The sequence below is a fragment of the Castor canadensis genome, chromosome 14 (genome assembly GCF_047511655.1).
Source record: "Castor canadensis chromosome 14, mCasCan1.hap1v2, whole genome shotgun sequence".
NCBI classification, from domain to species: domain Eukaryota; kingdom Metazoa; phylum Chordata; class Mammalia; order Rodentia; family Castoridae; genus Castor; species Castor canadensis.
In genome coordinates, this window is record NC_133399.1 from 102,175,301 (window position 1) to 102,187,599 (window position 12,299).

The 12,299-nt window shown below is 42.2% G+C and overlaps 1 protein-coding gene across 3 annotated transcripts in view; it reads right to left on the bottom strand.

The window, feature by feature from the left end:
* The window catches only part of LOC109689702 (tumor necrosis factor receptor superfamily member 10B-like), a 37,889-nt gene that overhangs the window by 3,660 nt on the left and 21,930 nt on the right, over positions 1-12,299 (bottom strand). The window contains exons 3-7 of one of the 3 annotated variants that reach the window (XM_020168670.2): positions 9,502-9,615; positions 8,295-8,406; positions 7,129-7,394; positions 6,634-6,782; positions 6,111-6,293 (exon numbers count right to left, since the gene is read on the bottom strand). In XM_020168670.2, the coding sequence (XP_020024259.1) occupies positions 6,111-6,293; positions 6,634-6,782; positions 7,129-7,394; positions 8,295-8,406; positions 9,502-9,615 (824 nt within the window). The remainder of the gene's footprint in view (positions 1-6,110; positions 6,294-6,633; positions 6,783-7,128; positions 7,395-8,294; positions 8,407-9,501; positions 9,616-12,299) is intronic. The other 2 variants (XM_074055176.1, XM_020168671.2) reach the window with 2 other exon arrangements.

Below are 12,299 nucleotides of genomic sequence, written 5' to 3' on the forward strand. Positions count from 1 at the left end.
TGTGGAGAGCACGCACCAGGGTCTCTTACCACAATCAGGACTGCCCCAGGGCCATGCCAGTCATGGCAGCCATCGCCCCAGGCACTCAGGCTGGGCCCCTCTCCTTACCCATCCTCCACCTCCTAACCCACCAGTAAGGGGCTGGCACCCTTCACTGATGGAATTAATGGGATTAGTTACCACATTGTAAAGATACTTTCTAAGTCTCATTTCTCTAGGGAAGCTAACAAGCACTTGCAGAAAGACTTAAGTGGTAGAACACCTACCTAGCAAGTGTGAAGCCATGAGTTTAAATCCCACCTTAGTCTGCTTCAATTGTTTGGTCTCTTCATTAGGATAATAATTGGGTTGGCATTCAGAATCAGCTTTCCATTCCTGAGCCCCATGAAAGGGTGGAGAGGTGGGCTCTTAGGAGAATGGCTGACTGGAAGCCAGGAACCCTATGCTTGTTGCTAGTCAGGGATGTCCAACTAAACCAAGTCGAAAGGACCTGTACTTTTTTTGAAAGTTTTAGCAAGGATTTATTTTAGTATAAAAGGATAAAGTATAGACAGAGGGAGTGGGGGAAATTTCCTCATGCAGGAAATGGGAGCAAAGACTCCCTGGAGATTTTCTTGAGATAAAAGGGACGCCTTGCAGATCTCAGAAGTTCTCCTCTTTTTCACTACCAGCCAGAACAGGGAATTCTATTCAGGAGCCCTCACGCAGTGTAGCGGATGACTCATAGAGGAATGGTTCTCTCTTACAAAGGGCAAATTCCCCTTTCTCTTTCTCTCTCTCACCACCAGCCATCTTGGGTGCAGTGAACATATTCACCACTTGACTGTATCCTTACCTACCAGCAGGGCTTCAATCCTACTAATTAAAAAAAAAGATGACCTAAAGTGCCTTAATCCTCACAGTACTAACTCATATGGCAATAACACCTGTCTCTCAAGAGTAGGTGTCTTTTATTCCTATAACAAATTGCTATTTTGAGACTGTATGTTGCATATAACATGTCTTTGAAAGTCCCTTTCAAGAGACCACATGCTCACAGGAAATGCTGCCACCATGATAAAGCCACCACGCGTCCAGTACCATCTGTCCACTCCATAGACATAGGAGACTCACGGATGACACGATCTTGCCATCCTCTGGGAAAATTATAACTAACTTGAGGCTAAAATTCTTTAAATTAATATAGTTTTTTTTTCTTTTACTCGTATGTGCATACAATGTTTGGGTCATCTCAGCCCCCTTCCCCCAAGCCCTCCCTCTCCCCCCCTAAATTAATACAGTTTTAATTCATTAACCTGTTTAGGACTGGGCAAAGAATAGGGTATTTGTGTTAAAGATCCATTGTAAACTATTTAAGAATCTATCTGGTTAACCTCCTAAAAATAATGACAAGAAATGATTTGTTTAAGGGTATACTCAAAATTAATGTGATTGTCTTGTGTCATGTGTGCTTTCTGTGTATGTCTTAGTCTGTCTCCTACCTATGTACTTATGGCCACTGAATTTTTACTTTTTTGATCTCATACACACATGCTTATATCTGACATTTTTTGACATGCCTATGTCAAACATCTCTGCGTGTATAGATGTCCTTAGGAAACTACTTTTATAAAGTTAATGTGTAAAACTGTCTCAAAGGTTATCTAAAACTCTAATCCCAACTAGGCCTAACTATTCTTTGCCTTTGAACTAAAAGAAAATTTATGCACAATAATCATTCCATTCTACTGTGAGTATAATTTACATTCAACTTTCTTTTATAATTAGGTATGTTAACTTGGTGTTCTTACAAATTACTATTATGAATATATATAGTTTAATCTACTTTTCTTCCCGAGTCCTTTAATGTATAAGGTTACTAAGAGTTTTATTAAAAACAGTGTTATCTAAATTCAGGTTTTTACAAATGTTGTTTCAAGATACAAACTGAGGTCTTAAACCACATCAGTTTCCTAGAGAGTTTGCTGAGGTCAAAATTTAAAGTAGTGATATATGTTTAAAAATGAGTTTCTGTTTTATCAAGGTAACTGTCAGGGATTTTTGGTGTTGTAGGCTGGTATAAAACTTTACCAAAAGCAAAACAAAACTGTATCCTCAAGTTTTTATTGGGGTCTACCAAAAAAATTAATCTCCAAATACTAAATTGTGTGTGTCATTAACTCTCAATGACTGAACCTGTTATTTTTGGTCTCCAGGGCTGCATGCATGTAAACCACAACCCTGCTGTGTGTCCCAAGTCATTTTGTAATTAACATCAGCAGTCTAGGATGTGATTCATTATCAATATCCAAATGGTGGCTCTCAGTCACAGGGTTTCCTAACTTCCCTTATCTCTGTTTCTGTATCTAATCATTTGAGACATTAATCTTGTTGGTTTGTTATTATCTTTTTTTTTAAAGTACTTGTTCCCCCAAAAAGATTTTGTATTACTACTGTACTAATGCTCCAAAACTATTCAGTTTTCTTGCACTGAGAAATTGTTTCCCCATTCTTGATTGTTCATTAACAAATATACCTTAACAGTTTTTTTTTTAAAACTCATCAAACTCAATGATTAAATTCCCTTCATAGCCCATTTAAAATTATTTACTATTCTTTGCATCCTGGCTAAATTAGTTTCCTGTCAGATACAAAAAGCCTTAGGTATTTTTCTGGAAACACTGAGAAAACTAAGTTTAAACTAAGTAAAGCTCTTTTAAAATGGTTCTAATGCTGCTAGTGTCTTGTATGTGTATCTAAATGTTATAAATCGTTTATAGTTAAAAGTGTATGCATGTACACAGCTGTAATTCTTTTATCTAAGGTACATTCTATCTAATAAGGTCTTTGACATTTCTGCTGTTTATGACAAATGCTAAAAGTTCTGCCATTTAAGCCTGACATCTGTTTGTCAGATAAAGATTGGTTTACTTGACATCTTTTGGCTAGATAAACATGGTTTTATATATGTGAATGTAACTGAGCATCAAAACAGGGGCTATTTGAAATTACTGACACTACCTTCTCCTAACCAATGGAAAATTTAGGGTTTTTAATTGTCAGTACTGACAACCACTAAGTTGTTATTTTACCTAGCCAAAATTCAAAGTTTAAACTGTGATGCTGCTACTGGGTGCTTTATATGTTAGGTGTTGCTTAATTTGGTCAAAAAGTTTGCATTGGCACTGACTTCTGATCCATTTGATGTGTCACTTTCCCTCCTCCGTGGGACAAATTCTGACTTTCTGGGAGAGGCTACTCCTGGCTCAATGGACAAAAATGTCAAATTGGCAATATCTTCAGAGACAACTGTTCAGATAAACACATTAAAAGACTACAGTTCAAAATGACTACACAAATGAGGGGACTTCTCCAGATCTAGATAGTCAATTATGCTAGACCTCTAAAAGTTACCAAAGCCAAGAGATTTTTTAAAAGGGGCTCTTATGCATATACTCTAATATTTTTTAGTGGTATGTAGCTTCTACTTATGGATATTATAAGTCTTTTTTCTGTACAGAACTGACTCATTGATGCTTACCCTCTAATTGGACTAGCACCCACCCCCAGTACACCTGGCCCCCAACGTAGATATTGCCCTCCAAACAAATCAGTCCTTACCTGCCCACTACAGTGGCAGTCCAAACAGAGGGCCATCTAATGGTTAATAATAGCTACAGGTATAAAGTCCTATAAAAAATGTAACCATAAGACTCTATGTCACTTTTCAAAATAAAAAGTTAGGTTCTTTATCCTTCCTGTTATTCCCTTCAGGGCCCCTTCTGATGCTCCTATATTGTTAATGTTCAAGTCATGCCTTCTAAACCAGACTACCTTTAGGACCCAAATCATGAGGCAACAGGGCTATCGATCTCTGCAGACAAACGAGATCTCCATGAGCAACCCAGATCTTCCTGAGGAACCTTAATTGTACTGGATAATAATTCAGACACTCTGTGTCCAAATCGGCCCCCAGGAAAATAAATAGGAGAAACAATTTCCCCTCTAGGTAGGGTCTGCTGACCGTTGTCAACTCGAAGTAGAGAACTTGAAAAAAAGAACTCCAGACCCTCAACAACCTCAAAAAGATTTTTTAGGGGATCTGTCTCTCAGAAGGAAAATGAGGCAGGCTAGAATTAGGGAAAGTTCAGAATTAATATTGCATTTCAGATTGACCATGCTCTGGCTCAGGGACCCCTCACCTGACCCAGGAACTGCTCAGGCCCCTCCCTACTCACTGATAATTGGCTGGGAATCACCTGGTTCTGCCCTTCTCATAGGTCAGCATAAGTTTTAAATGCACCTGGAGAAGAGAAGCATGTTCTCTCTACTTCCCAGCTTCCACCTGTATTTTCCATCCTTAACCTTTAATTAACCTCAATTATACCTATGTATTCTGCTTGGATTCTTCCATGCCGGAGAACATGGACCAATATTTTGGAAATACCTTTTGCTGTTAACCCTACCTCCAAAATAACGAGAGCAAAATGTACTAGAGGTGTGGCTTAAGAGCATCAATATGTATATTTGAGCTGTGAATAGGAGGGAAAAACAGAGGGAGATGGAGACTGAATGTTTACATGGAATTGGAAGAACCAGACAGTGACCTGAGATGCATTGCACTTCATGTCACATCACCAAATAAACTCATATAGATTATCTAGTAATGTGCAAAACTGAAATCACAGGAAAAAATCTTCCCAAGAAATTAGAGGGGTTCATCTAATGTTTGGGAAAGGTCCTTCTGAAGCTTATGAACAATGAAAAAGTAAATGAATCTACGCATCCCACTAGGTAAAAATAAAAACTTCTCAACATGAAAATATTATGAAAGGGCCAGACATCAGGAATCTCTAGCTGCATGAGAGAAACCTCACTGGCAAGAGAACACATCTTCTTACAAAGGCCCTACTGACAACACATTAGGGTATTGATCACATGTAAAAATAGTCCAATCAAAGCACTGCATGTTAAGACATCTGATGTTTTCCTGAACAGCAAAAACAACAACAAAAAAGCGCTGTGTCAGGTCAGAATACATGAACTGACATGAGTGAAAACTAGGGGTATGTTGTATGTATGTGTGTGTGGTGTGTGTGTGTGGTGTGTGTGTGATATGTGTGTGTGTGGTGTGTGTGATATGTGTGTGTGTGGTGTGTGTGATGTGTATGTGTTGTATGGTGTGATGTGTATGTGGGGTGTGTGTGTGTGTGTGTGGTGTGTGTGTGTGGTGTGTGTGTGTGGTGTGTGTGTGATATGTGTGTGTGTGGTGTGTGTGTGATATGTGTGTGTGTGGTGTGTGTGATGTGTATGTGTTGTATGGTGTGATGTGTATATGTGATGTGTATGTGGGGTGTATGTGTGTGTGTGTGTGGTGTGTGTGTGATATGTGTGTGTGTGGTGTGTGTGATGTGTATGTGTTGTATGGTGTGATGTGTATGTGGGGTGTGTGTGTGTGTGTGTGTGTGGTGTGTGTGTGATATGTGTGTGTGTGGTGTGTGTGTGATATGTGTGTGTGTGGTGTGTGTGATGTGTATGTGTTGTATGGTGTGATGTGTATATGTGATGTGTATGTGGGGTGTATGTGTGTGTGTGTGTGTGTGTGTGGTGTGTGTGTGATATGTGTGTGTGTGGTGTGTGTGATGTGTATGTGTTGTATGGTGTGATGTGTATGTGGGGTGTGTGTGTGTGTGTGTGTGTGGTGTGTTCACCAAACAGCACTTTTACAGCACTCAGAAACTTTTCTTCTCAGAACCCTCCCTACGAACACGATCAGAAAACTCGACAAAGATTTTCAAGTATGTTCAATGTGATAATAATTTGGGGTGAATTTAAAATGTCTAGTGTTACAAGGAAGCGCTTTTACCAAGTTCTGTGACAAGCACTCAGCTCTTATTTAGTCTTCAACAAACACACAGCAGCCACTCTGCCTGTGCTGCTCCAGGCTCTGAGCACACAGCACAAACATGAGGCAGAATGTCCACAGAGAGGCTCAGTGACCATGCTGTCCCACATGAAGCCTCTGCTGGGCGGTCCCTTGTCTCCCTGTCAGCACTTTCCCTGGGACAGTAGATCTGACAACAGTTTTCCCCCCTCTGTCTACAGACTGCCACTGCCTGTCTCCCACTTACCAGCAAATGCTCTGCCTCTACTGGGGATTGTTCAGTGGCACCAGAATCTGTCACCGCGTTTTGTTTGTTAATTTCCTGCTTAGAAACCAGGGTGGGTGGTAAGTCTCTGAAGCTTAGACTCTCATCAAGGTTATTATCCTGATCCTCAGGTCCTCTTGGAGGACTTGAGTGCCAGCCATTGACCTTTGGGAAGGAAAAGAGGCCACTTAAAAGTCCATACCCAATGCTCCAGTAGGGTCTCCTTTCCTCCCAGTGGGGTCATTGGAGGTAGGCACAGGCTCAGACATCCATGATCTGCTGCTGACACTATGACCCTGGTGCTGTGCCAAGGGGAGTCAGCACCTCCACCCACCTTCATGCCCAGGGGACAGGGCTACAGGAAGAGGGTATCTCCCAGCCATAGGGAGCTCAGAATGGTCATTTGTCCCTGAAAGTTGGCCCAGAGTCCCAGGCCACTTTAGAAAGCCAGGGCAGCAGCACATGGACAAACAGGGATGGGCCCTCCTCCCTGAACTGTGCAAACCTGGATCTCCTGTTCTGTGTGTGGAGCTGCAATCCCTGGGGCCATCTCTTCAAGGCTGGCCATGTTGTGTTGGGAAGCTGTTTGTGAGTTCAACAAACACTGGACTAGTGTTCTGACCATCGAAACACATTTAAAGTTCTGTACATGGTCTGGAAGAGAAGGGGTTCCCCTTAGCAAGTAGGCAGGGGCCTTGCCTTGCCAGTGCCTTCTCCCTGAGCAGAGTGGGCAAGGGGGCTCAGACAAACAGGAAGCCCTGAGCCCTGCCCTCTCAGGCTTGGCTGAGGGATAAAGGGGCTATCAGCCCTGAGAGAGGGGCTAATGAGATTCTGGTGCTTGTAGATACCTGTAGGCTGCAAGGGCATGTCAATCATAGGGAAGAAAGGACCAGACTGGAAGGACACTGGGGTTTGGGACATAGGGGAGGGAAGTTTAGGAAACAGAGTAGGACAGGGAAGGCCAGAGTGCCTTGTGTGCCCACCCTCAGACAACACTTACTTGTAGTTGTCCTTCCGTTTCTGCCACTTTGAAAGCTTAAAATCCACCCAATCACAAGCAGGACCAAGAGCGAAAGTAGAACCAGGATTGCTACAAGATATTTCCAGTATGAAGAAGCATGAGGAGAGGTGCAGTCAGAGTTCGTGATCACGGGCTCTCCAGTAGCTCCTGCTTCCCCAGTGACCTTGGTCGATGATTCTTTGGGGATACACTTGCGGTCACTCCAGGGGGTACAGGGACTCTCCTCAACTTCCCTGTCAGTGCACCTGGGTATACACAGGGGAGAAATGGTGAGATTTCATGAGGGAAGGCTGGCCAGATGGGATGAAAGAGGAAGCCCCCTCTCTACCCAATGTCCCTAAAAAGGTGTTGGAGAAGAGACAGTCTCCTGACCTTTGGGGTGTTCCCCTACCCCAAACTCTCCCCTAAGTCTGGGGAAGGCTCTGAACATCCACAGTGCTCCATGGGACCACTCAGCCTTGGGACAGTCTCTGCAGGGTGTGCATGGACTGTCCCAGCATTGCCAGAAGGCCCCAAGTTAGAAGATATCTCACTCCAGGGGAAGGTCAGAGCACTTGTGGTCATCATGGAGCCACATCCTCCAGTCAACCTTTAATACAACTGATCTTCCTACCAGTCACAGAAACACCAGGGGATTAGAGAAGAGGAAATTAACTATTGGCTCCTCAAGTCCAAACAAGGGACAAGACATGTCTTTTTGAAGGATCAAGGATGTGGGGTGAAGCTGGCTGTTACTCAGGTCTTTATGGGAAACTTGAGGTCCTTATGGGAACCTTGCATGCAAGGCTTTACTATGTCTTCCATGGGCTACAGGAGCTTTTTGTCTTCATTGTCAAAAGGAAGAGGCTAAAAATTACATTTTACTGCTGACTTGGTATACACATGAACCTAAGTGGGCTGTATTCTATTCTGTCTTCTGTTTTCAAAAGGAATTTAATTATGTTCTGGTGCCCTTAAAAGTATCATGGTCCTATGTCATGGCCTCCTGTGGCCAGGAACAAGTTGCTTAGTCAATCTGTAGCTGCAGGCTCAGAAGACCACAGGGTACAGGGACACCCTGAGAGGGAAGAGGACTCCACAGGGTTGGGGGAGAGAAAGAAGAACAAGGAAGCTTGGGTCTTCCAGGTTCCCCCTGGGCTGCTTACCTACGGTAACATTTCTTGCAGAACTCAGGAGACTCTTTTCTTCGGAAAGTGTCTGGTTTGCAGTGACACACTGTGTCTCTGGTTATGGTACATGGGCTCTTCTGTTCTTCATCTGGAGACAAAGGAAGAGTTTGGGGATGAGTTTTCCTGGTTACCCCAGTGCCCTTCCTTATGACACAAACCCCCTCCCCACTTAGTTCAACTGAATTTATGAAGGAATTCTGAGGGCCAGTTTCTGTAGCAATGTATAAGGGGTACACAAAAGACAGCCCCACTGAGCTGTCACCAATATTCAGAGCATTATTTAATGCATCATATGTTGGAAGAAAGGTCTTATAGATCACAAGGTCAAGTGCAAGGGAAGAACAGAGGATAATCTGCAAGCTCCTGCAAAGAGAAGCTCCCTTGGGTGATCTCTGAAAATGTGGCCTTGCTGGAGACTAGGGAGAGGCCTTAGGATGTGAAGGCAGAGTCAGCCTTCCAGGAACTCACACACAGGATAAGAGAGCCTGGCCCAGGGCCAGCTGGAAGACCCAGACCTTTCCACTCTTTATTCAAAGGGATCTTGGTCAAACACAAAGCAAACCAATGCTGACAGTGACTATGTATCAATGGGTCCTAATTCCTCGGCAGAGTCAGAGAACCATGCCAGACCCAGAACTGAATTAATCAGGCACTGCTTTTGTTTGTATGAGGAGGCTCTTTAACCCTTCATTCTGGAACCCCAGCCAGAGGTGCTCTTCCTTTTCTACCTAGAATCCTGGCATCTACCCTTCAAGGTCCAGGTCTAATGTGCCCTAGTCTATTGAACTCTACCACTTCCTGGACAGAGAGCCCTTTCTCCACTCTAACCTGTCTCACGTGCTCAGCCATCTTGGGCTGGCTCTACTGCTAACCATGGCTGACTGCAGGGAAATGTCCCTTACAGAGCTGGCCATGAAGTGCTGACTGTTTACCTTGTGGTAGGCACTCAGCAAGTGTATGCTGTGTTTTCAAATTAAGGGACAGTGAAAGCAGTGGCAATTGCCCTGGGAATGCATCTGAAGGCACCAGATTGCTCCCCTCCACAGAGGCAGATTAGTCTCCTACCCTCCCAACTGACGATTTAAGTGATGTTGCTTAAAAAGTCGCATGCATTATATATTAAATTTTCACTTTTTAAAAAATTTGGTCTTGCTGGGTGTGGTGGCTTAAACCTATTTTGTACCGTTTTTACAGACTGAACATCTCCTACAGGAAGGGAGAGTGTTGGAATGATTGGTGTAGTCTTTTCCAGGTACACATGGAATACAATGCTGATTGTCTTCTGAAAGATGATAGCCTGAGAAGAGAGAGAAAGTTGAGAATGAATCCTCCCAAGATCCCCAGAGCTGGCAGTAGTGACACCCGGAACTCTACTATTGGCTATCGGTAGAATCCAAACAGGGAAATCCACTCTACCTGGCCTTTGTCAGATCTTTGGTTCTGCATCTACCACACACCTTAGACCACCACTACTGACCAAGGCACAGTGCAAGGCACACAGGAGATTAAAATTCACAGTGTTCATAGTAATGCAGTAAAAAGAAAAAGGTTGAATTCATTTTCATGATATACTTGTTGACCTAAAATTTCCTTAGTATTAAAATATTAATATTAAGTCTTTGCAATCCAGAGTGTATTTTTCACTCATAATGTTGGTAACCTAATATTCCATTGTAAGACACTAGAAAAAAAATCATAAACTAAAGGTGAAACAGGAAGAAGGAAGAAAGCAGAGAGTAGAGTAGAAATTAAAACAGAGACCAGAAAAATAACCAAGAAAATTGAGACCAAAAACTAGTTTTTTGAACAGATCAACAAATTAACACCAGCTAATTGACCAGGAAAATAAAAAGACTCAAATTATTACAATCTGAAATAAGAAAATGGCCATTACAACAGACTCAAACAAATAAAAAAGAGTTGTGAAGGAAAACTATGAACTTTGGAACATTTATGTATCAACAACTTAGGTAACTTGAATAAAATGAACAAATTTCTAGAAAGACACAAACTATGGATACCAACTCAAGATGAAACAGACAATGCTGGAGCCTTGCTGGTTCCAGCAACAGTTGTTTGGGGGGCTTGTCTGGGATCACATCATCCAGGTGAGTTTATTTTCCTTTTCTCTCTACTCTTCTTTGTGTGCTAATGCCAGCTCTCCTCAGATCTCACTCTTCCTTCTCTCCTTCCCTCTGTGTCAATATAAAACACTGATACACACACACAAAGTCTGAAATCCAGAGTGTATTTTTTACCCATAATGTTGGTAACCTAATATTCCATTGTAAGCCACTGGAAAAAAAATCATAAACTAAGATAAAACAGGAAGAAGGAAGGAAACAGAGATCAAAGCTGCTGCCAGCTTTCCTTCCTCAAACCTCTCCCTCCTGAGATAGAAACCAAACTACTGCCCTCCATGGGCATGAGATGAAATGAACAGGCATTAGGACTCTCTGACCTCCTCCTCAAGCCCTGTTGCTTTACTGGCTAGTGTTTTTATTATGTTCTGATCTCTACCACTTCTTTATGAAGACAAAAACTCCTGTCATCACAAAAACCGTGCTCACCCAGGCTGAAAAATACCTTGTTTCTCACAAGAGATGAATTCAAGCAAGATGCAAAAAAATGTAGTAAAAATAATAAAGTTTATTAGGAAAGGAATTAGTATAGCAGTACAAGAGTGGGGAGAAATGGGAAAAAAAGAGAAACATTTGTTGCCCCCATGCTGGAAATGGGAGTAGAGACTCAAAATGGCGGCCCCCATATCCCAGTCTTATACTTTCTATGAGGGCTGGGGGAATACAGGTGGTCATAATGGATCTGGGTGGCTGAGATGGAGCTACAACAGGGAGGTTGCATCAAGCATACCCAAAACACAGGGAAGTGCTTCAGCATGTCCATTTGCTTGACGTGATATTCTTTACCCATCCAAGGAGCTAGGAGCTTCTTAGTATCTCAGAAAGAGAAAGGCAGATACAGATGCTCTGGAATGTACATAGCCCTGTCTTGTGATTTAACATCTAACAACAGATGGGAGGGAGTGGCCAGCTACTCTGGCTTTTTATTTATTTTTTACTTTCTAGTTTCAATATCTGAGTCTGGCCCTTAAATATATTATATATTATTGAATAATCTCCCTGTTCCCTCATCTATTTCCTGCTTCATACATCACTCAGGGCTAATTGCTACCTAACAGAGGGATGTCACAATCTGAGGCAAAGTCTTTCCTTGCCAGGATTGAAGAACTGGAACTCGGGAATATTTAAATATCCTGAGATAAAGAACTGAGTATTCCCCTGGGTGGAGGTCGGTCTGTCCAGGGGGCTATGCTGATCTGGCCCAGGGTTGTCTGTGGGAGTACCGCGTACCGCTTAGCTCACCTTGTCCATGTCTTCCCAAGCCATCTGAGGGTGGGCTACTGGTGGCGGCCCGGGAGACCTCCTGGTTTCTCCGTTTAACGTGAAGTGAGACGCTCTGCGCAGGCTGGAGGTGTGGAGGGGTCAAAGTTTTACCTCTTCTCAGTGGCCTTGCCTGCAAGGTGAGTCTCCAGCGTCTCTCCAAGATTTCAATTTACGAGGCATGCTTTCTGCTTCCTCCCTCTAGCTGACATCTTGGAAATCATTGCTGCATTTTTTTATTCATTTATTCATATGTGCATACATTGTTTGGGCCATCTCTCCCCCCTGCCCCACACCCCCAAAATTCATTTATTATTAAGACTAATTTAAATGAGGATATATATGAATATGTATAGTAACCCATTGGCTGTATATATATATACATATATATATATATATATACATATACATATATATATACACATATATATATACATATACATATATATGTATATATACATATATATACATATACATGTATATATATACACGTATATATATATACGTATATATATATACATATACATATATATATGTGTATATATATATACACATGACATAATGCTGTCAATCATAATTA